Below are 26,394 nucleotides of genomic sequence, written 5' to 3' on the forward strand. Positions count from 1 at the left end.
AGTATTATTTTGCATCCATAATAATGTTCTCACTTATTTTATGTGATAGATAAATGCCCCTGAAAATTTTTTTCCCGCTCTAAATGCACCTGTAGTTAAATGTATGTTATTGGTATCAGAATGAATATCAGTAATTTTGTCACTTCCGGCATGTTGTGACCAGGGTTGGGTAGGGTTACTTTAACTGGATTACTTTTAATTCCTTTTGGATTACTCCAATACTAAATATGCTGATAAAAGACAAAAGAAACTAAATATGAATAAAATGATGACTCACAACACGTGGTAAGCTTTCTCTCCTGGCTTTGACCTCTTTGATCATAAATTTCGACAGAAACAAAATGAAAATAAATCCAAACAGCTTGCCAACATCATTTTTGCCGTGCCATGTTTTCCATTACTCCCCAAGCCTGCACAAAATTTAGTAATTAGATGAGTCAGCGGACCAGCGTTTTGACCTGAAGCATGTGAACGCCTGCATGGACCAGCTGGCAGAGATGGGAAGCTGCTTTGTGGCGGTCATAAACTTTCTGAATTAGTTTACGGGCTCTAAACTAGTTTGCTGTCATGCACTTTCCGGACAAATTTTCAACATGATACCTAGTGTTGACTATGTTTGTGTACTGTAATGCTAAATGTACTGTATTTTCCGCACTATAAGGCGCACCGGGTTATAGGGCGCACCCCCAAAAAATAGTTTTTGGTCCTATAGTTTCCATACACAAGGCGCACCGGATTATAAGGAGCTTTAATGGGAACGTCGACAAAACAGTCAGATAGTTCAGTCCAACTTCTTACCCCCTTAACATTCCCAAAGCTTGCAAAGACGCAAATACGTGTCGTAGACACGTGCGGATGCGGTGTCCGTACGATGTCACTCAAATGCATCGTTCCATCATTCGGAAGGTTAAAGTCTTGGGATTCAAAAAATGCCAACCATTCCTCAGTTTCTATTTTCTTTTTCGCTCGCAACTTTACTGTGCATATGACAATTGAGTTGAATTCACTCAACTCATCACAGCAACATCAAGATCGTTCTAAAACAAGATACCAGGAAAATATAAAGCCGCATAACTCGCCTAAGTTCTCTTGCAGCCATCACGTTCAATAATGATACGTAACCATGGTCTTCTTACAACCGTGAGTGTAGTAAATCCAGGAGAGTCAAATATTTACAAATACAGAATAGTAAAAAATGTTTTCTCTATGCCGTAGTGCAACCCAACGTGCGATTCGCATTTGTTTTTCGGCCAATTGCAGGCTTTGTTTTGCCCCGCTTTATCCTATGCGAGCCTGTAAATGATGAAAAGGATCCGCCTCCTTTACCCCCGAATGACTTTAGCCAATAGTGACTGATTCAAATGATGATTGACACAAGACTTTGCGACTTAATATTGATCCATATATCAGGCGCACTGTATTATAAGGCGCATGGTCAGCTTTTGAAAAAAATGCGGTAATTCACTCTGGTCATCCTGAAAGGGGGATACCACTTGTGAGGTCCCTTCTCAAGGTTTCTCTTTTTCCTCACGCTGAGGTTTTGAGTTTTTCCTTGCCCGCATGTTGGTTTAAGGTCAGGTCATTGTGTCATTGTAATCCTGTGCAGTCCTTTGAGACATTTTTGTGATTAAGGGCGTCATAAATACATTTGACTTGACTCTGGAATTTTCTCATATCCTTCATGTTGTGACACACAAATGACCCTGCAATGCCCCCCCCCTCTCTCTTTCTCAGACACACACATGCACTCTCCATTCCATCCCTTCCGGAGCAGTGCGATGCAGGAGCCGGAGGATAGTGTGATGAAAAAAAAGGAAGGAGGATAGGGAGGAAACGGACAGAAGAAGAAGAAAGTGTGAGGTTTTTTTTGGGGAGAGAAGAAGAGCAGAAGGTGCTGCAGCCATGATGTCGGACGCGTCCCTGCAGAGGAACGGCACGGCCACCGCAAGGTGAGTCCAGTTTTCACGGTCTCCATCTTCCTGACAGGGGTTGTCATGGGAACGGGAGCCCCGTCATGGGGAGGATGCTCAGTCATGACTGGAGAAGGGACACTCCTCCCCTGGTTTCCCTCGCTTCCCCCTTCTTTGCCTGCAGAAGAGTCAGCCATTGGTAAAGTGAACCCGGCGGCGGCTTATATATGTGTTTGTGAGACATTTGGGGGAGTCTTTGGATTTTAAAATGAGAATGCGGTGCAGAGGGGGAGTGGGAGGGGTGGTGCGGAATGTTGCATGTTCAGCATTTGCAAGAAAGCGTGCAGGCTGCAATCTCGGTCCTCGTGTCAGCGTAGCAGCAGGCCACTTTCGTACAGTGATTCTACTCGTGTTTCTTATTGTTTTCAGCCTTTATGAAAAACAAACAGTGCGTATTGAGTGTTACTTATGGGTAATATAGGTGTGTGTGATTAAATAACATTATAAATGAATATGCATGTAAAGGAAAAATGAAATTTGATTTACCTTTGGTGTGACGGGTCTTCAGTTGGTCGGGTGGAGTAGCGGGCGGATGCAGAGGGGGGTGGTAAAGGAGTATTAAAAATAAAACTGATTTGAAATATCCCACTTGCAAGGATTGACATGCCCTTGTAATAAACACATTAAAAATTAAATCTAAGCCTGAAAGGTAGACATGGCGATAGCTCAGGGAGTGATACAGTCGCTTCATGAAAAAAAAGCAGTATGGATTGAGTATGGGTAATATAGGAGTGTGATTAAATAGCATTATAAATGAATATGCATGTAAAGGAAAAATGAAATTTGATTTACATTTGGTGTGACGTGTCTTCAGTTGGTCGGGTGGGGTAGCGGGCGGATGCAGAGGGGGGTGGAAACGGCAATGGAGTATTAAAAATAAAACTGATTTGAAATATCCCATTTGCAAGGATTGTCACTCCCTCGTCATAAACACATTAAAATTTAAATCCAAGCCTGAAAGGTAGACATGACGATAGGTCAGGTAGTGTTACTGTCGCTTAATGGAAAAAAAAACAGTATGTATTGAGTATTGCATATAGGTAATATAGGTGTGTGTGATTAAATAGCATTATAAATGAATACTCATATAAAGGAAAAATCAAATTTGATTTACCTTTGGTGTGCCGTGCCTTGAGTTGGTCAGGTGGAGTAGCGGGCGGATGCAGGGGGGGGTGGAAACAGCAATGGAGTATTAAAAATTTTACTTTAATCTCCTCCCAGTTCATAATAATACTCTAGATCGTCATTTAGTTACAGCCATGCAACTTGGCACGGGTCGCAAGCTTTGTCTTGTGTTTTGGTGACGCTGACCCAAGAACAGACACATAGAATAAGTTATAAGAGTGTTTTGGGGGCAAAGGGAATCAACAGAGGGGAGAATAGGAGTAACCTAAACCCAGTTTTAAAAAACCCTCAGGCCTGGCAAAGTTCAGTAAGTCTCAGGAAAGGGGAAACAACGATCCGACAGCTTTTGCTGGCAGCACAGTCATTTAATACCGGTTTTCTGATGAACAGTTTGTCTGCCAGTCGACACCCTCTGAAGGACGGTGATGTGCTGGATCCTAGTCCTGTGTTTCCATAGTTATCATGTTTTTGTTGCTTCCATAAGCATCACTCCAGTTGGGGCCCATAGATGAATACAGTGCAAAAAGTACAATATTTCATTGCAGACTCATATGTTGTTTTTTTTCAAAATCACATTTGATTCTGAACTGAAAGAGAAAGGCATTATAGGAGGTAGTTCAGCCAAGAGCATATCAGCATTGTCATGATTTTATGACCCAAAAAACATATATTTTCTTATTGTATAATTAAAACTGTTGCTTTATCCCAGGGGTTTACTCTAATTTAATTATCTTCCTTAATAAATCCTCAGTTGAAACTAAAAATACTGTATTGACATATTTTTCACTCCCCATATTGTGTTGTGTACCTGGTTTAGGATCTGGTTTAGTAGCCAAAAATGTAATGTATTGTGGTAGCATACTTTATTAATACTTAACATACCGTAAATTCCGGACTATAATGTGTCTTTCCCATACTGAAGGAAGACAACTTTGATGACATCAGTCATAAGGAGGAAGATAGATATAGATAGATAGATAGATACTTTATTCATCCCCGTAGGGAAATTCACACTTCCAGCAGTCTACCCCGTTGTTTATTAACAGATGAACATGATGCCCTAGGGGTGCTTGTAGCGGAGTGGATGACGTCACGCTAGTCCAAAAGTTCGACATCCCTGCGGCAGATGGAAATCTTTTCTTTGTGAAAATCCAGGGATACACCACCTCGTGTTAGCAAGTCCGCCTCCTCTCCGATTCTCCCCGGCTTTCGTGTCTCTGTATAGCGGCGCAGAAGCCGGATAGCTCCGGGTGGCTACACGTTAGCGTCCGGAATGCTAAACGTGAGCCACGTTTCCGCAAAACACAGCAACTGCGCTCCCTGTGCGCTTCGATGTTTTCCATCAGCACTCGATGATCTTATTTGGTCGTGAGTTCGCATTTACTATGATTACGGATGGTACCGAAGACTTATAACGCCCTTAGCCGCTTAGCTGACTCCGGCTCTTCTTCCACGATAGGCCCCTTCATCACGCCGGCACGAGAATTCTTCAGGGCAAGGAGTTGATTCCTTGAATGAACGCATTTTTGTGCGCTAAAACCCATGTCCATAGGATAGAAGTAATCCATAGTGTAGTTGTCAAAACGGGAAGAAAAACACCGAAGATAGGAGCAGATAATAAAACAATAAATCACAAAAAGTGAGAGATAACAGGGAAGCTGCTGGAAAAGGCAGCCGTTTACCGTGCTTACTAAAGGTATTAGCTGTTTACTGTGTTGCTAGTAGCGTTTTGCTACCCTTCACAGGCACGGTTTGGGATGAAAGTTATAATATTATTAATAAAGCTTTGAAAACTCTCTCGGTGTACCGTCTTTCTTTGTAAATATGTGTAACCATGTATAATACCAGCAATGAGTACTTACAATATTGGTACTCATTGCCTCCCTGCTTGGCGCTCGGCATTAAGGGTTGGAATTGGGGGGTTTGCTCACCTAATGACTAAAATGGCTGCGCCCTGTTTGGCTGCGGCTGCATCGACCCGTACAGTTTAACTGTACTGGTCAGGTGTATCGATATTTCGTTCTGTGTGCATGGTTACAAAGAATGACAATAAAAGTAAATTCTTCTTCTTCTAATATGTATTTGCAACCGTATATTTTATTTTATTTTAGAAACTTATTCTGATATGTTTTGTACGAGCAAATGAGAAAGAAGGGGCGGGGCAAACACGGGCTGACGGGAAGTGGAGTAAAGGTGAGACGTGTTTGTGGACGCGGCCGACAATAGTGGATATATATTTTTCCCACCCTTACCTTTGGAAATATACACTTTTTTCCTTGGATTACTTTCAACGGGGACCTGGACTCCGCAGGTCTGCATTAAATGTTAAGTACCGGTATCATTTTCCGTTCATTTTGCCGACTGTGTTTTTTGGACCGTATCGGGTATGGGTTAATTTCGAGTTTGTATTGCCTTTTATCAATGTGGGCGCATGCGGCTAATATACAGGTGCGGCTTGTGTACGTTCAAAATCGGTTTTCCTCCCGAAATGTGGTGGGTGCGGCGTATAATCAGGTGCGCTCTATAGTCCGGAATTTACGGTAATTTATGAAATATATATTGAAATGTTCACTCAGAGGTTTCATAAATCTTGCCTGTGATGGACCCCTTTGTTATAATTATATTCTGAATAAATAATGCATAAAACAGTTTTGGCGCGGGTTCAAAATAACGATTAAAGGAGGTCTGAGTTCTAATGAGACTGTTTTTTGTTCCATTTGTTAATAATATCAATTATGAGGAACATAAATTTTGTGTCATCAATGCAAAATAAATGATAAATGAGCTGGCTATGAGATAAAGTTGCTTTTTTTTAGGTTTTAAGTGTTTTAGGTTGAAACTGATAGAAAGTATTTTTCTGTTTATTTAAAAAGCAAACAGTACAGATTATTTTCTTTCTTTTTCTTTTAAATCCTGGCCTGTGTTATTGTCGCTTTATGAAACAAGTGCATTGTGGGATACATGGACAACGTAGCATCAAATAGATTTTTACTTTAGATTGTTTGTAATATAATTGTATTGATTTTATGTTAGGTATAAGAGTGGAAATTGTTGAATTTTATTTTCTTTAAATCAGGGCCTGAAAAGTAGACATAGCTCAGTAATGTTACTGTCGCTTTAAGAGACCGTTGCATTGTGGGACACCTAGGCAAAGTAGTATTTTTAAGCTAATGGTATGTTTGTCTATTCTCCTCAATTAGTTTTTTGTTTTTTAATATTCTTACATATATTTTTTTTTTGTCATAATAAAAAAGTACAGAGCATATTTCTGTTCACGTTGTTGCTTTTTTTCTTTTATTCTTCTTTTTTTAATGCTTTTTGTGTCACTTTGACATTAGATAGAGGTAGATAGATAGATAGATACTTTATTCATCCCCGTAGGGAAATTTACACTTCCAGCAGTATCCTTGTGTTAAAATAATAGAATAAAAGATATAGAATACAAAAATAGCCAATATAAAATACATACTGTAATAAAATAGGGTAATATGCCAATGTGGGGGTGGGGTTTTATGTGGGCTTTTACTCCCCGGGGTGGAGTTAAAGAGCCTAATGGCATGAGGAAGAAATGATCTCCTCAGTCTGTCCATTAGCCTTCTAAATACAAATGATATTTTATTAATCTAGTGTTTTTGTCAAAATATATATACAAGGAATAATACTGGTTAACTAAAAAAACACCAACAAATACCATCATTTCGCACGGATGGTCAAAAGCTTTTAGAGATCTTTTGTTTTTTCTCCAACTCCTAATAAATCTTACAACATTTAATATAACATTTTTTTGTCTAAATATATATGAAATATATATATATATATATAGATATATATATATATATATATATATATATATATATATATATATACCGTAAATTCCGGACTATAGAGCGCACCTGATTATAAGCCGCACCCACAACATTTTAGGAGGATAACCGCTTTTGTACTTACACAAGCCGCACCAGTATATAAGCCGCATGCGCCCACATTAAAACATGTAACACAATCACAAAAGTAACCCAAACCCGACATAAAGTCCCGCGATCGTAACTGAATATAAAGTACACAGTCCAAAAACCATAGCCGGCATAATGAACGGAAAATGATACCGGTACTTCAGGTTTGATGCAGACCGGCAGAGTCCGGGTATATCCACTATTGTTCGCTTCGTCCACAAACACATCTCACCTTTACTCCACTTCCCGTCAGCCCCCGATGTTTTCGCCCCTTCTTTTTGATTCTCCCGTGGAAAACATATCAGAATAAGTCTCTAAAATAAATACATTACAAAAATATACAGTTGCAAATACATATTATACATGGTTACACGTATTTACAAAGAAAGACGGTACACCGAGAGAGTTTTCAAAGCTTTAATAGTAATATTATAACTTTCATCCCAAACCGTGACTGTGACAGGTAGCAACACGCTACTAGCAACACGCTCGCAAAACAGTAAACGGGTCCGTTAGAAAAATATACCGTACTTGTAAATATCACGGTAAACCATCCTCATCTTACTCCTTATAACTGATGCCATCAAAGTGTCTTCCTCAGTATCGGAAAGAAACTTTGTCATATAGACGTCGTCCCACGCTCCCTTATTCCAAAACATGCTAGCAACACGCTCGCAAAGTAAAGTTTACGTGCAATAGCTATGTTTCCTTCTTTATCGGATTGCTCGATTGCTTTTAGCTTGAAAGCTGCGTCATGTGCCTTTCTTTTTGCAATTTGCATGATGAGGGTAAGTTTACGCTAATTTAGTTTGTGCACAAGCTAAGAAGTTGCAGTATTCCTCGGCGCATATATTCCGCCGGTCTAAATCATACCTTTTGTATTTGAGCGCCGCTGGCGGCCATTAGAAAAATTGCGTAAATTGGCCGCATCACTGAATAAGCCGCAGGGTTGAACGTTTGGGGAAAAAAGTAGCAGCTTATAGTCCGGAATTTACGATATATATATATATATATATATATATATATATATATATATATATATATATATCCACACATTCTACATCCTTGGCAAAAAAAAAGTGTGAAAACAGTTTCTCTGAAAAATCAGTTCCCAGTTTAAAACTAGTTTCTCTATTGTGAAACCAAAAAGTCAATCAGTGTTTTTCAACCATATCTACTGAGTTGTGGAAGGTTATCCACTCTGTGTGCCTGTGCGGTCTAGCGGCAGCTATTTTTCATTTGGATTCACGGCACCAACTGGTGGTGTACTCCGGGATTTTTCAATGGGCCTTGCAAAATACTGGTCTGGATGAATTGTACCCACACTTTATGGCAGTCAACATTGTCCATAGTCATTGCTCCGACCCTGATGCTAAGCCTGTGCTCACCCAGGTTCATTTTCCAGATCTGCATGAGGGAGAAACATATCTCGTAAACAGTGTTCCCTCTAAGCTGCGCGCGTGCGCAATTGCGCAATGCTCGCACATTCTCAGCGCACAAGAAAAACTAGCCAGCGCACAAAAATCAGGGCTCAAAATGACTAATTAAGAGGCGACTTAAGTCAAAGTTACAGTGCATGAAGGTCAAAATGCACGGGTTCCCCTGACGTTGTGTCCTAAATGTGGTATTTTGAAGTCGAGTCGAAGGAGAACGAAGTTGAGTAAAGTTAGAAGAGTTTGTCAAGAACCGGCCTTTTCGGCTCGGCTCACTAAAAGGAACCGGCTCTTTCGGGTCCTAAACGGCTCTTCAGGTTGTTTTGCTTCTTTAATCCCAACATGACCAAATATGACGTAAAATTATGCACAAAATGGCTTAAAAGAAGGGTGGAATAGAACAAAAAAGAAAAAAATACCAAAATGAAAAAGTAGTGAAAAGCTGAGAAAAAAAAGAAACAAAAGGAAGAGAAAAAAAGAAGGAAAAATGTAGAAAAAAGCCAGAAAAGAAAGAAATGTAGGAAAAAAGTAAAAAAAAAAGTAACAGCTCGGAAAAAATAAACACAATGATATTTTTTTTAAAGGAATTTAAAGAAAACATGGAAAAAAGAAGAAAAAGTTTGTTGCATTCAAATAATTTCCAATGATATCAAGTGAATCTTGTTGCCAACATTGTACTTCCACAAAAAAATGTGATTAAGTACAGTTCTGTATTTTACAACCGACTAAATAAGCCCCCAAAAATGTTAATATTATGCAACAAAATATATCAGGAAATAAAAAGAAACGGATATCTTGTGAAAGAATTGTAAGAACAAACGACGTTTGTAGGCCGTACAACCTTTGCAATAGTACATGAGTCAATACATTCAAAAGAGAAAAATAATTTTGCATTGCTGGAAACTGTAAGCAAAATGTAAGTTGATGTCAAGTTTTGGACATGTTTGGAAATGACTTAGTTGCCACACTTGGGATTGCTGTTGCTCACTGTTGTTTCAAGCGTTGCTCACCGACTTTGTGTGAACGCTCAGACCCGTAAGGAAAATTACAGGGAACATTGCTTGTAAATTCAACCCTGACCTACACGATAAGAGCACCTATTAAGCGTTGCGTAGTTGAAAATTACCCAAAACCGCTTCCAGATTTGTTGAAACGATCTGATTGTCTTTCCAATATGCATACCTGTCATCCTCTACGGCTCCATGCCCTTACAAACTGTCGTATTTTCCCTTACAAAATACAAAATAATCTTACACCATTTTAATTTTTTTTTCAAATGTGTTTATTGATGTAGTTTAACATCTTATATTGTACATGTGTTTTGTTATGTCATATATATTGTTAATTAACATTTTGTTGTGAGATACTGAGTTGCTGGTTTATTATAAAAAAGTTCAAAATTGAAGTAGTTTGGACGTTCACTGTAGAAGGAAAAAATACATGCAAATATAATGAAGTAGAATAATACATTTTCTTATTCTAATTGTGAATTCATTTTCTGCATTAAATTATTGTTGGTAATATACTAATTAAAGGGATAACCACCAAACTGTCTTTTTTCATTTTTACCTTTTATACAGTGGGACCTCTGTTATCGCGGTTAATGGGGATCAAAACCACCCGCGAAAAGTGAAAATCCGCGAAGTAGCGGCGCCCCTTCGAAAAAAAAAAAAAAATATATTATTATTATTATTTATTAAATTTTATTATTTTTTTAGACCCGGTTAATGGGGACCAAAACCACACGCGAAAAGTGAAAATCTGCGAAGTAGCGACACCTTCAAAAATGTTTATTTATTTATTATTTTATTTTATGATTATTTTTTTTTAGACCTGCGAAGCTCTGAACCCGTGAACGTGGAACCACGAAGTAGCGACGCCCCTTCAAAAATGCTTAAAAAATAAAAAATAAAAAATAAATTATTTATATATATATATATATATATATATATATTTTTTTTTTTTTTTTTTTTTTTTCTATTATTTTTTTTATTATTATTTTTTTTGAGGGGGCAGCACGGCGGCGCAGTGTTTAGCGCATGTGCGGCACAGTTCTAAGGTCTTGGGAACCTCCTGTGTGGGTTCAAATCCAGCTACCGGACTTCCTGTGCGGAGTTTGTATGTTCTCCCCGTGCTTGCGTGGGTTTCCTTCGGGCACTCCGGTTTCCTCCCACATTCCAAAGACATGCGATTCAGGTGGATTAGGCGGTCCAAATTGACCCTAGGCGTGAATGAACGAGCGAGTTGTCTTTCCCTGTGTGCCCTGCAATTGGCTGGCAACCAGTTCAGGGTGTCCCCTGCCCGATGATTGCTGGGATGGGCTCCAGCACCCCTGCGACCCTACTGAGGATAAGCAGTGCAGCTAATGAGTTGATGAGATGAGATTAGTATTTTTTAGGCCCGCGAAGCTCCGAACCAGCGAACGTCGAACCGCGAAGTAGCGAGGTCCCACTGTACTTCCTTTTTTTCTTAACTTCATAATTCGTAATATAACGCATCAAAGCAAGTGAGCCGTTTGAGAGCCGGCTCTCTTGAACGAGTTGAGCCGAAAAAGCCGGTTCTCTAAAAAGAGACGGACTTCCTTTCACTACACAACTACCACGGAATGATGCATGATAGGAAATCCCCAGGCGGCAGACGCATGCGCACAGTAGCATCAAACCGCTCGCTTCTTTTGCAACGAAAAAAAACGATACCGAGATAGAGGCTACCGCGGCGAACTCGTTTGACTTGATTCATTTGCCATTTGATGATAGTCTGTGTATACCGGATGGTACCCATCCGTACAGATTTTCTTGTACGTGGTACACGTCTTAAAATGCATCATAAACGTACTTTGTACAGCAAAAACATACAGGTTGACATGTATGACATTCTGAAACAAGCTCCTGGCGGTCTCATTAGCTGAAGAATAGCTCTAAAACACATCCAAGCTCTTTAGATGAACTTTACTTGTTGATATTTACTTTGCCCCCCCGCCCTCCTTCCTCCCCTCCACTATTTGTATGTTGTTATTTTCCCCCCGTGTGTACGTGGGATTCCGCTTCTGGTTCCACATCTGGAGGCCATTACCTCCGAGTCTGCGTGGAGGGTGGGCGGAGTCGGGCCGACCGCAGTGAGGTCATCGTAGCGAACAATGATGCCGTTGTCTGTGGAAGTGGGCAAACGCGAACCGAGCGTGGCAGAAGTCGGAGAATTTACGGAGGTGATAGCGATGGTGCATGAGCTCAATGGATCGGTCGACAACGTTCCCTGTCATTTTTCCTTACGGGTCTGAGCGTTCACACAAAGTCGGTGAGCAACGCTTGAAACAACAGTGAGCAACAGCAATCCCAAGTGTGGCAACTAAGTCATTATCAAACATGTCCAAAACTTGACATCAAGTTACATTTTGCTGAGTTTCCGGCAATGCAAAATTATTTTTCTCTTTTGAATGAATGGACTCATGTATTATTGCAAAGGTTGTACGGCCTACAAACCGCGTTTGTTTTTACAATTCTTTCACAAGATATCCATTTCTTTTATTCCCCGTATCTTTTGTCGCATAATACTAACATTTTTGGGGGCTTATTTAGTCGATTGCACGATACAGAACTGTATTTAATTACATTTTTTAAAGGAAGTACAATGTTGGCAACAAGATTCACTTAACATAATTGGAAATTATTTGAATGCAACACAAACTTTTTCTTCTTTTTTCCGTGTTTTTTTACTTTCTCATTGTATTTATTTTTTCAGAGCTGTTACTTTTTTCTTTTTGTTCTCCATTTACGTTTTTCCTACATTTCTTTCTTTTCTTTTTTCTGGCTTTTTTCTAAAAAATTTCCCTCTTTTTTTTCTCTTCCTTTTGTTTTTTTTTTCTCAGCTTTTCACTACTTTTTCATTTTGGAATTTTTTTCTTTTTTGTTCTATTCCCCCCTTCCTTTAAGTCATTTTGTGCATAATTTTACATAATATTTGGTCATGTTGGGATAAAAGAAGCAAAAACAACCCGAAGAGCCGTTGAGGACCCGAAAGAGCCGGTTCCTTTTAGTGAGCCGAGCCGAAGAAGCCGGTTCTTAACAAACTCTACTTACTTTACTCAACTTCGTTCCACTTCGACTCGACTTCAAAATACCGCATTTAGGACACAACGTCAGGGGAACCCGTGTATTTTTACCTTCATGCACTGTAACTTTGACTTAAGTCGCTTCTTAATTATTAATTTTGAGCCCTGATTTTTGTGCGCTGGCTAGATTTTCTTGTGCGCTGAGAATGTGCGAACAGTGCGCAATTGCGCACGCGCGCAGCTTAGAGGCAACGCTGTTGGTCGAGTGTGTGAACGCAATGTTTGATGGTTGAAGGGATTCAGCGTGTGATCGGTGTGGGTTTAGGAGTGCCGACAAAAGCAAACCAAGGTTATGTGATTGCTTTTTGTCAATGAACATGACATTACAGTACCCCTCGGTTATCGCGGTTAATGGGGACCGAGACCACCCGCGAAAACTGAAAATCCGCGAAGTAGCGGCGCCCCTTCAAAAATGCTTAAAAAACGTATACAGGTATACAGTATAACCCCCCTGTATACAGTACACCATATAGAATACAGAGAGAGATATAAAGAAATTCATGTTATAACAAAAAAAAACAAAAAAAACTCTAAAATATGTTGTATGTACACGGAATAGGACTGTGGCGAAACCACTACGAACCATTCAGTATGATTGCATTAACCGCTCTCAACCACATGCAGCCATCGCAGTTTATTTTGCTTGTTAACACTACCGGTTACATATTGAAAATAAAAATACTGAAAATGTGATATTTGTCTTTCACAACAAATACACAAAACCACACACAATTAACCGTGTTTAGGTAGTACAAACAACCGCTCGCTTTTGGTATAATAAAGTCAAACTTGAGATGAAATGTGACAGAAGAGAATATACTTTCGTCGCGTCGCCGAGTTCCCTCCTTGATAAACTGAGTGCCACATAAGAAGGGGGTGAGGTGGGAGGAGTTGAAGGAAGGGGTGGGGGGGTGAGCAAAGCGGCAATGACGGAGCATTGTGTCAGGGCCTCCCCCTCCCCTTCACAATAAGAGTGTCCACACCGTGTCCTCAGTTGACATAAGCTCGCGCTCAATGGCGTCAAGTCAACAAATGCTTTCATTGAGAAAGTAAGGTATAATTTTTAGATCGGCAAAGCTCTGAACCCGCAAAAGTGGAACCGCGAACTAGCGAAGTTCCACTGTATTTGATTCCCAACATTTTTGATTATATAGTCCATACATGTCATGATTACTGATGTGACTCAGCTGTGCCCGCTCATTTGACGCCAACCGTCGCGGGTTCTGATTGGCTGAAAGAAGCATAACAAGTGGGTCCTGTCTCCGTTCTGGTCCTGACAAGTCCATGATTTGCTAGGTGGTGTTGATGACGTTCTTCTATCAGCTGCCGCCGTCATGTTTCCTGATGTAAAGCACCTGTGCCCGCTCCTTTGCCTCGGACTCTGATTGGCTCCCTGTCCCTATTTAAACCCACTCCTTTCTCTCACCGGTGGTCAGTCCGTCTGCGAACTTCAGTTTACTCTAGGCAAGTTTTTTCGACCCTGACACACTCCTGTTTTGGCTCCCGTCTGTTCCCTGGCTTCGAACCGTTTTTTGATCTTGACCACATCTACTCTCCTCTCCTGGCTTTCGACCCATTTTTGATCCCGACCACGTTTTTTGCTCTCCTGTCCCGGCTACTGACCCGTTTTTTCCCGTCCCCGACACCGCCATCGCTCGCCACGGAAGTGCCACTTCCGCGTTCAGAGCGACCTGCTTCCCGCGATCAGCAATCACCGGATCGTGGGTGCAATCCTTTCCCTTCTTCCCAATAAAACTGAGAGAAACATAACGCAAGTGGGTCCTGTACCCGTTTTGGTCCTGACAAGTCCATGATTTTCTGGGTGGTGTTGATGACGTTCTTCTATCAGCTGCCGCACATCCAGCAATACCGCACTATAAAACAAATACTAGACAAGATGAAATTAATTTTGTCTAACTAGTGTCAGGCTTTTACAAAGAAATGATTAAAACAAGATCACATGAAGTCAATAAAAAAATATGTGGAAACAGTAATCAATGCCCGATGTAACTAAGCAGACCGTGTACTAGGATACCCGATACCCCCACGTGTCGTCTTTAGTATTTGACTAAGGGCCAAAGCGGCCTACCTCGTGTCAGGGAAAACGGAATTTACGGCACGGTGGAATTCACAGCGCCCGTTAAACGAACAAGCTGCAGAACATGAAGACGAGATTGGAAACATTTTTTGCAGTACAGGAAATACTTTCTTATTATATCTCCACTATTATTTATGCCGATGCTTAACTGGTTAAAAACTAGCTTGTTACGCGCTTCTGAATTCCCCAGCGGGTCTACGAGCACCACTGCTGGTTTTTATCCTTATAAGGACGTTGAAGAAAGTCGGGAGAGAAATGAAGGAGGGTGGAATAGGAAAGTAACGGGAATGTATTGCTTAGGTTAAGAATGTTTTGGTGGAAAATATATTCATCTATATTATCTATCTTATCTATCTATCTTATCTATCTATCCAGACATCTATCTATCTTGACATCTAACTAGACATCTATCTAGACATCTATTTATATTGACATCTATCTAGACATCTATCTATCTACATACCTAATTGGTATAATGGCGGCGCCCTCTGGCTGCGGCTGCATCGACTCGCTACAACGGGTCAGGTGTATCGACATTTTGTTCTGTGTACATTGTTACAAAGAATGACAATACAAAGGAAATTATTATTATTATTATTATCTCTATCTAGACATATATCCATCTCTATCTAGACATATATCCATCTCTATCTATCTAGACATATACCTATATCTATCTAGGCATCTATCTAGTCATCTATCTATATCTAGGCATCTATCTATCTAAATCTATCTAGACATATATCTATCTCTACCTAGACATATATCTCTATCCAACTATCTAGACATATATCCATCTCTATCTATCTAGACATGTATCCATCTCTATCTATCTAGACATATATCCATCTCTATCTAACTACCTAGATATATCTATTACTATCTAGGCATCTATCTATATAGTCATTTATATCTAGGCATCTATCTATATCTATCTAGACATCTATCTTGTCATCTATATCTATCTAGGCATCTATCTAGTCATCTATCTATATCTAGGCATCTATCTATATCTACCTAGACATATATCTATATCTATCTATCTAGGCATCTAACTATTTAGACATCTAACTATCTATCTAGGCATCTATCTACTGTATCTAGGCATCCATCTAGACATATCTATATCTATCTATATTAATCTAGACGTTTGTCTAGACGTCTAGATAGACATATTTATGCATATCTAGACATCTATATGTATATCTAGATATCCAGACAACTATATGTATATCTAGACATCTATCTCTATCTATCTATCTAGACATATATCCATCTCTATCTATCTAGACATACTGTATATCCATCTCTATCTATCTATCTAGGCATCTATCTAGTCATCTATCTATATCTATCTAGGCATCTATCTATCTAGACATCTATCTATATCTATCTAGACATCTAACTATCTAGACATCTAACTATCTATCTAGACATCTATCTAGACACCTAACTATATCTATCTATATCTATCTAGACGTTTGTCTAGACGTCTATCTAGACATATTTATGCATATCTAGACACCTATATGTATATCTAGACATCTATATGTTTATCTAGACAACTAGATGTACATATATGCATAAAGCAAACATAATGGCCCCCGGTGTTGCAAGCCTTGGCGACGCCAGGCATTCTAGTTGAGTGGGCTTGTTGGGGCCGTGGTTTGTTGAAAAAGCGCCAGGGAGCCACCAGGGAGTGCCAAAGAGCAATATGACCGTATGCAGCTCTGGAGCCGCTTGTACACGAAAGTAAATGTTTATCGATTTTGTTGGTATTTATCGGCGTGCTTTGACACGAAGACACTCCCAGCTAGCCAAAAGTGGAAATTTTCGGTAAAATCGGTTCTGCCATTTCGGAGTCTATAACCCACATACGAACACGCATGCACAAAGATTTATCTAATGGTCTAGTAGGGATACAACTACTTATTATTTTCTTTTTCTTTTTTTTTTAATTTTCGATGAATCAAATATCTCAAACATTAACTATAAACTTGCAAATATGTAAGATACTCTTTTTCTACCACCCTATCCAAAGATCATATGATATTTTCATTTTAAGTGTAGCATTTTTTTAATTCGCAAACAAATATCAAAAAGTTACTCTTCCAATTTGTTTTTGTTGTTAAAGCTTTGAATATGATAAGCATTCCAAAAATCAAAATGATACATAATATGCATTTGAATCTGCCCCTTGTGTAGAGTAGTTAAACATGTTATTAATATTAATCATTTTTCCTTTTACTCTATTTTCTCCAGCACGTTTTGTTCCTTTGAATTGTTTAACTTTGTTTCATGATGAAGCACTTAAACGTAATGCCAATTTTGTTTGTAAATATTTTATTTTTAATAAAAAATATATATTTAAGAAAGTAAGGTATTGCCGCCTCCTGCCGGACCAACGTGGTACTCGTTAGTTGCCAACGCTCTTAATAATCGATTTGAATCAATTTTATCGATTATTTGTTGCAGCCCTAGTATAGATATAATGTAATCAACAATGACGTAATTACAAATGAATACGAGCCAGTCCGGCACGCTTATTCATTTGAAAATCGCGGTCGAGTTTTGGAGGGCACCCAGGGATGATGTCACTCGACCGATGAAGGTCGTACACGGTTTTTAGAGGACAAAACAAACGTATTTCCCTGATTTCCCTAATAATTAGCAAGACGAATCGTCTTGCTAATTATTAAACTGATGCCTTTTTTGGCATCTGTTTTTAGGTTGGGGTTTCTTTTCAACATATTGTTGCAAAACAGTTGAATAGTTGCGTTAGTTGCCTTTTAATGTCCGAAAACAAATAAAAAATACGTATGCACAGTAAAGAACCACCTTTCCCAGCACAATTAGATTCTTACTTTGCTGTTCTCACAGTTGCCAGAGAAAAATAAAATCTAAACTAAGAAATTGTTGGCATTTCTTGAGGCCAAGAAGTTTAACCCTCCTAATGATACGTGGAATGACACATTTGAGTGATTGGTGGCATCGTATTTGGTTCTTTGCGAGCCGTCGGAATGTTAAGGGGTTGATAAGTTCGATTGAACTATCTGACTGTTTTGTTGACGTTCCCATTGTAGCGCCTTATAGTCCGGTGCGCCTTATATATGGAAAATATAGGACAACATTTTTGAGGGGTGCGCCTTAGTCGTTAAAACACGGTACTTTATTTCTGTAGTGTCATAAGTTACCCTACTTATTTACACCTGACTCTATTTCAATAGCTTTGTACAATGGAAGATTTTTCACTCGACGGTTTTACAATATCCCGGATCAAGTGCAATATCCTGTTTTTATTTCAGACGTAAATACTTTATATTAGATGTCATCATTTTTTTTTTTCTGTTCACAAGTCTTTACAAAGTACATGTTTTGCTAACCGGAGTGCTACCGTAATCTCGTTGTAGAAATACAATGGTAATAAAGGTGATTCTGAGACTGGAGGACGCCAAGTATATTGAGTTTGAGACTCCGACTCTTTAAAAGACCTGCAAAACTGAAACTCTTGCAAACACTACCTCATACAGATGTCAAATTGTATTCATGCCTATGCTCACTTTCCACAATGTTGACTATTTTGCACAATGTTGAGTATTTTTAACGCATATTGCACTAATATGATCCCAAAACTGTATGTAACATCCTACATGCCCACATTTCTTGTGTAAATATTGTGTAAATTATAACTTTTATCTTCTTTGTTCCTTTATCTTTTTTTTTTTATCCTCACTGATAAATGTGAAACTGGAGTGCCACGTCCAATTTCGTTGTTACAATATGTTCAACCCATTTTGTAACAATGACAATAAAGTTATATTCAATTCTATTCTATTCTATTACCGTAAATTCCGGACTATAGAGCGCACCTGATTATAAGCCGCACCCACCACATTTTAAGAGGAAAACAGATTTTGTACTTACACAAGCCGCACCTGTATATAAGCCGCATGCGCCCACATTAAAAAAATGTAACACAAACACAAAATTAACCCAAACCCGACTAAGTCCCGCGATTGAAACTGAATGTCCTTCATAAAAGTACACAGTCCAAAAATCACAGCCGGCAAAATGAACGGAAAATGATACCGGTACTTAAGGTTTGATGCAGACTTGCAGAGTCCGGGTCCCGTTGAAAGTAATCCAAGGAAAAAAGTGTATATTTCCAAAGGTATGGGTGGGAAGAATATATATCCACTATTGTCTGCCGCCTCCACAAACAGGTCTCACCTTTACCGGTCCCCACTTCCCGTCAGCCCACGTTTTTTTCGCCCCTTCTTTTTTATTCGCCCGTGGGAAACGTATCAGAATAAGTGTCTAAAATAAAGACATTACAAGAATATAAAGTTGTAAATACATATTATACATGGTTACACATATTTACAAAGAAACACGGTACACCGAGGGAGCTTTTAAAGCTTTAATAATAATAACTTTCATCCCAAACCGTGCCTGTGACAGGTAGCAACACACGAGCAACACAGTAAACGGGTCTGTTAAAAAAAAATATACCGTACTTGTAAAAATCACGGTAAACCGTCCTCATCTTCCTCCTTACAACTGAAGCCATCAAAAAGCAACTTTGTCATATAGACGTCGTCCCACGCTCCCTTATTCCAAAACACGCTAGCAACACGCTCGCAACACAGTAAACGGGTCTGGTAAAAAAAAAGATACCGTACTTGTAAAAATCACGGTAAACCGTCTTCATCTTCCTCCTTAGAACTGAAGCCGTCAAAGTCGTCTTCCTCAGTGTCGGAAAGAAACTTCGTCATATAGACGTCGTCCCACGCTCCCTTATTCCAAAACACGCTAGCAACACGCTCGCTCCTTCTTTATCGGACTGCTCGATTGCTTTTAGCTTGAAAGCTGCGTCATGTGCCTTTCTTTTTGCAATTTGCATGATGAGGGTATGTTTCCGCTAATTTAATTTATGCACAAGCCAAGACGTTGCAGTCTTCCTCGACGCATATATTCCAGCGGTCTAAATCTTACCTTTTGTACTCGAGCGCCGCTGGCTGCCGTTAGAAAAATGACATAAATTGGCCGCATCACTGAATAAGCCGCAGGGTTGAACGTTAGGGGATAAAAGTAGCGGCTTATAGTCCGGAATTTACGGTATATTCTATGTCAACACCATGTAAGCACATTTAGCTTCGCACATTAGCTAGCAGATTTTGAATGAATAACCGAAATCGTATGATGCTTTATATGTTTTTCCTACCTCAGATTGCTAGTCCATTTTCCTGTGTCGCCTCCTTCCCTCCCTCTCCCTCAGCTGCTCCTCCCAGCTGTTTAATCACACATGGCTCTTGCCTAAAAAAAGAGAGAGGGAGGGAAACCGAGGCCGAATGAGAGAGGAGCAAAGAAAACGGCGAGCGTGGGAGACTCGTGGCCAGTCCAGGAGAGATCTACGCTAGCAGTCGGATTACTTCCTAAAGCGAGGGTCGACGTTTCGGGAGCTCAAGTCTCACCTCTCCTCTTTCCGTCCTCCCAGGATGTCGTGCGAGGAGGCCCAGCTCCACAAAGAGAGGCTGCAGGCCTTGGCGGTGAGTCTTCAAACTATTTGGATCGCTTTCATCGGCCGGTTCATTTACCCGACGCTGCTTTGACTGAGATGTGTCTCATCTGACCGCTTTATTTTCCGTGTTTTATCCGGTGTGATTATGCAGACTTCAGAAGAGCTGGGAAAAGGTTCTGTCGCCCTTTGTGAATCAAATGGGACTAAGTGAGCAGTGTATTTGGTCCTCACTTTTAATGCCTTAATCATAAAGTTCTTAGTACACTGGACCCCAGGGATAAAACTACATGAAATACGTTTTGACGTGGGAATCGCAAATAAACCCTAGTTCTTGGGTCACTAAAATGGAAAAAATAGGAATGAGTGGAGAGGTGTTGTAAAAAGATAGTGGGATGTGTGGACGTGTTCTAAGGGATGGGCAGGGCACCCGTATGATGCGGCAGGGGTAAACCAGCGAAAGCTGTTGGGTCCTGCTGTTGAACAGAAGAGTGTGTTGTGTCACCCTGACCCGAGTGTCATGGCCGCTTTCTTGTGTCCCGTTTCATCTGGAGGGACGAAACTATGACCGACTTGGGTGCCGAGGTGCTTCACTTGTTTGGGTGTTTGGGCATTTGGGTTGGCCATGGTCCAAAAGTTTTTGTGTGATTTTTTTTTTTTTTTTTTTTTTTTTTCTCCTATTTTTTCCCTTTTTATTTTTCTTAGTTTTTTGTGTCTTGCTGTCAGTCACCCCTTTCGAGGGATATGACCAGGGTAGATAGATAGATCGATAAATAGATAGTCGGGGATATAACCCTATGGGGCGGCAGTGGCTCAGGAGGTAGAGCGCTCGTCTTGGGATCAAGAGATCGCAGTTCGAATCCCGGCTCCTCCGTGTTACATGTCGAAGTGTCCTTGGGTAAGACACTGAACCCCTAATGCCCCCAATAAGCAAGTTAGTGCCTGCACGGCCGCTATTGGGAAATGTGAAGCACACTGTCAAGCGCTTTGGGAAGTCTTGACTTGAAAAGCGCTGTATAAATGCAGATCATTTCATTATTAGCTCCGAACCCACGTTATTCCAGATAAAAATGGCAAAATGACAAAATAGTATATTGTAATTCAGTCTCTTTTTAGAGAAAAGGCTTTTTGGTCTCAGCTCAGAGACGGCTCCTTGATCGGTGGCGATCCAGTTCCTGTGGCTCACTTGGAAGAGCCAGCTCATTCAGCCGTTCCTGTCACCAACCAAAAATGAGCAATTATGTGCGGCCCTTTCTCAAAGTTTCTTCATTTCCTCATAGTGAGGTTTTTGAGTTTTTCCTTGCCGTCATGTTGGTTTCAGATCAGGGGATGGTGTCATAATAGTCTGGTCTTTACAGCCCTTTGAGACTTTTTGTGATTAAGGGCATCACAAATAAACATGACTAAACGTGTGTGCTGGCAATATGCATTTATATTAGGGGTCACTAACCTTTTTGAATCCGAGAGCTTCCATTTTGTTATTGATTGGCTAGTTATTCGAAGGTGGCGGGTCCTTTTTAGCATTTAAAGGCTGGTATAGGCTGAAGCAGAGAAAAACAAAGCTTGCAATTGGCCGAAAAAGATGAATGTGAAGCACAGTTAGGTTGCTCTTCGGCATAGAGACATTTTTTTACTAGTCTGTATTTGTAAACAGGAATTATGGGGCTAAACAGAGAGCTAGCAACAAGCAACGTCCATCAATGCAGTGCTTTTCAGCGGATATTTTCTTTTATTTGTCGGCATTATTGCTTGTTTTGGAGACTGTCAATATTTTACACAGTTGGATTAACTACACTCACGGATGTAAGAGGACCATGGTTGCGTATTATTATTGAACGTGATGGCTGCAAGATGACTTTGGTGAGCGACTGATCTTGATGTTTCTGTGATGAGTCTATTTTTAAATTTAATTCAATTCAAAGTGTTTTTTGTCATATGCACAGTAAAGAACCACCTTTCCCTGCACAATGAAATTTTTACTTTGCTGTCCACACAGTTGCCGGCAAAAAAGAGAAAGGGAACAAAGTTTGGAATACATTTCTCAATCAGCACCTTATATTATTGCTATCTGTTTGTACAGTGTTCTTATTATGTTATTGCTAGCTTAGAAGTAAAATAGGTTGTAAAACAAGTTCAAATGAGCACAGTCAACCTCTAAAACATTGTTTTTAAAGACACTGATCATATCAATGATTTCACGTGCCAGCTAGAAATCAAATTTTCTAGAAGATACCCGCAAGCTATTCAGGTGCTCTTGGGGGGCTACCCACGGGCACCATGTTGGGGACCCCGGGTGTGTATGAATAACAAATTATTAATAAATAGCATTAGAAACAAGCATACATGTAAAGGAAAATAATTTTTCGTTACGTTTTGTGTTAGATGGTCAAGAGTTGATAGATTTAAAGTTAAATGTTTTTTAAGCCTTCCACTTACATGGATCCCTTAAAAACACTTACTTGCTTTGTTTCCTTATTTTTGATAAAAGTCCCGATCGTTAATTAGTTGTGGCCATAAAATTAATCAAGGGTAGCAATTCCTTCTCTGTATTTCTTAAGAATTGTAGGCTTCCACTCCATGGTTGTCATCGTTTTGCTTCTACCTTTAGCATCACTGCAAGTATTGGAAAAAAAAATCAGTACAGATATACAGAATTGTATTGTCGATTCTTAGTGTCTTCACGATCACATGCTATTCTGAACAGAATGAAGAGAGGAGCATTGTGGGAGGAAATTCAGCCAATAACGCATAGGCATCTTCATGATCCCAAAAGAAGACAGGCCTCTTAGAGTCATAACTCCACATCTGCACAAACTCCGCAAAGTTTGAATTGTATACGTTTTTGCTCACGTGAAATAAGTTGTTGTTGTCTTATAGTGGGGAACATACCATAAAGAGGGACTAAAACACACATAGGGACTACTTCTACACACCATCATCTCCAAACAGAAGAGCAGCTTCAGCGACAGACTGCTGTCAGTCTGATTCCACGGACAGACTGAGGAGATCACTTCTTCCTCATGCCATGAGGCTCTTTAACTCCACCCGGGGGTGTAAAAGCCCACATTAAACCCCACCCCCACATTGCATATTACCCTATTTTATGACGGTGTGTATTTTCCGTAGCACTATTTAAATACACTTTATCAACACGTTATATTGGGTATTTTTGTATTCTATATATTTTATTTTATTTTATTTTTCAACACAAGGATACTGCTGGAAGTGTGAATTTCCCTACTGGGATAAATAAAGTATATGTCCATCTAGACATCTATCTAGACATCTAGCTAGACGTCTAGCTAGCTATCTAGTTAGCTATCTTGCTAAAAACGGAAAAGGAAGTGTGAATTTCCCTACTGGGATAAATAAAGTATCTTGAACCATCTAGACATCTATCTAGACATCTAGCTAGCTATCTAGCTAGCTATCTGGCTAAAAAACATATTGTTCCTCGCCGAAAAGGAAGTGTGAATTTCCCTACTGGGATAAATAAAGTATCTGTCCATCTATCTATCCATCTAGACAACTATCTAGACATCTAGCTAGCTATCTAGCTAAAAAACATCTTCTTCCTCGCCGAAAAGGAAGTGTGAATTTTCCTACTGGGATAAATAAAGTATCTGTCCATCTATCTATCCCTCTAGACATCTAGCTAGACATCTATCTACACATCTAGCTAGCTATCTAGCTAGCTATCTAGCTAAAGAACACGTTGTTCCTCCCCGAAAAGGAAGTGTGAATTTCCCTACTGGGATAAATAAAGTATCTGTCCATCTATCTATCCCTCTGGACATCTAGCTAGACATCTATCTACACATCTAGCTAGCTATCTAGCTAGCTATCTAGCTAAAGAACATGTTGTTCCTCCCCGAAAAGGAAGTGTGAATTTCCCTACTGGGATAAATAAAGTATCTGTCCATCTATCTATCCCTCTGGACATCTAGCTAGCTATCTAGCTAAAAAACATCTTGTTCCTCGCCGAAAAGGAAGTGTGAATTTCCCTACTGGGATAAATAAAGTATCTATCCATCTAGACATCTATCTAGACATCTACCTAGACATCTAGCTAGCTATCTAGCTAAAAAACATCTTGTTCCTCGCCGAATAGTAAAAACGTCATGAACGGGTCTCTTGAACAAAAAGTTTGTCAATGGAAAGCTTGTCGGGGATAGCTCTAAAAGTTTACCGTCAAAAACAAAGGTGTCTTGGAAAGTTGAAGGCTGTTTACTGCTGATAGCACTCGAGAGCCAAAGTCAGGCCCGGGTTCTATGCCCGTGACTAAATTTGGCGCATACCACTCACATTTAAGAGGCACATGAACACACACATTCCCATAACACTCAAGCAAGAGGAAGCTATTTTAGCTCCATTGAAACATGGCAGTGACACCAGGCGTCATTGATGTCCACCAGCTTCAAACCAAGGGGGACATTTCCATTTGTGGAAAAGCAGGGGACAAAATTTGGTGTTCTACACTTGTAGGTCGCCCAAGATAAATAGAAACAGTTCTGCAAAGCAAGCATATTATCGCGGCAATTTAGAGTCAAAAATATCCCGCTTTGCGGTTGCGACGGACGCGCCAATCGCTCTCGTAGAAAGAACCTCGTCTTACGAGACGCTTGTAAATCGTTTGATCCGGTCTGGGAAAGACGGTTGGAGCACTAATGCCTCCCACGCAGGGTTGGGTAGGGTTACTTTAACTTGATTACTTTCAATGACTTTTGGATTACTCCAATACCAAATATGCTAATAAAAGACAAAAGAAACTAAATATGAATAAAATGATGACTCACAACACGTGGTAAGCTTTCTCTCCTGGCTTTGATCTCTTTGATCCCCGGCAAAACGAACATAAAATGCGACAGAAACAAAATGAAAATAAATCCAAACAGCTTGCCAACATCATTTTTGCCGTTCCATGTATTCCGTTACTCCCCAAGCCTGCACAAAATTTAGTCATTTTATTCATATTTACGGGTTAATTCCGGACTATAAGCCGCTACTTTTTTCCCTAACTTTCAACCCTGCGGCTTATTCAGTGATGCGGCCAAACTGCCCTATTAAAGCTATATTATTATTTTTAAAGCTTTGAAAACTCTCTCGGTGTACCGTCTTTCTTTGTAAATATGTGTAACCCATGTATAATATGTATTTGCAACTGTATATTTTTGTAATGTCTTTATTTGTATTTATTTTAGACACTTATTCTGATACGTTTTGCCCAGGTGAACGAAAAATGAGGGGCGGAACAAACGCGGGGTGCCGAGTTTAAGTGGGGACCGCTAAAGGTGAGGGACAGACAAGGAAAGAAGTAGGGGTATAAAGTTGGTTAAAGAAAAAGGAGTTGCGTGAGTAAATGTGTTCATCTGATATATTTTTCCCACCCTTACCTTTGGAAATATACACTGTTTTTCCTTGGATTACTTTCAACCGGACCCGGACTCTGCAGGTCTGCATCAAACCTTAAGTACCGGTATCATTTTCCGTTCATTTTACCGGCTGTGATTTTTGGACTGTGGACTTTAATGAAGGACATTTAGTTTCAATCGCGGGACTTGAAGTCGGGTTTGGGTTAATTTTTTGTTTGTGTTACATGTTTAAATGTGGGCACATGCGGCTTATATACAGGTGCGGCTTGTGTATGTACAAAATCGGTTTTCCTCTTAAAATGTGGTGGGTGCGGCTTATAATCAGGTGCGCTCTATAGTCCGAAATTTACGGTAGTTTCTTATGTCTTTTATTAGCATATTTGGTATTGGAGTAATCCAAAAGTAATTGAAAGTAATCCAGTTAAAGTAACCCTACCCAACCTTGCTCCCACGCAAACCCACCAGAGGGTTACGATTACACTGCCGACGATTCTCTTAGGTGGCTAAGCACTCCGTAAGCCTTTCAAGTGTGTTAAGTTCCAACGTAAATACAGAAGCCAATCGAATCAACGAGGGAAGATAACACAGATAACCGGTGAGCATGCTGGAATACCGACAGGAATTTGAGAAATGCATCCGTGCATTGACCTCTCACATATTTCAATAAAAATAATCCACTTTTGTTTAACCGGGCGACCCGATGGGGTCTTGGACCTACGAGGAGTCAGTTACAGCAATAACTCATCGTCTCGAATTGAATCGTGGTTTGCGTCAGTTTGTTTTTTTTGTCACTTTGTTAGCCAGCTGGAATACGTTA

The 26,394-nt window shown here is 39.9% G+C and overlaps 1 protein-coding gene across 1 annotated transcript in view; it reads left to right on the plus strand.

Annotated features, from left to right (window-relative positions):
• The first annotated feature begins 1,781 nt into the window (after window positions 1-1,781).
• Window positions 1,782-26,394, plus strand: part of palm2akap2 (PALM2 and AKAP2 fusion) — a 146,811-nt gene continuing 122,198 nt past the window's right edge. Inside the window, exons 1-2 of the mRNA XM_088320037.1 lie at window positions 1,782-1,949; window positions 20,185-20,236. Coding sequence (XP_088176163.1) covers window positions 1,903-1,949; window positions 20,185-20,236 — 99 coding nt within the window. The 5' untranslated portion in view covers window positions 1,782-1,902. The remainder of the gene's footprint in view (window positions 1,950-20,184; window positions 20,237-26,394) is intronic.

This window comes from Urocampus carinirostris, chromosome 16 (genome assembly GCF_059441175.1).
Source record: "Urocampus carinirostris isolate Australia breed hairy pipefish chromosome 16, RoL_Ucar_1.0, whole genome shotgun sequence".
NCBI classification, from domain to species: domain Eukaryota; kingdom Metazoa; phylum Chordata; class Actinopteri; order Syngnathiformes; family Syngnathidae; genus Urocampus; species Urocampus carinirostris.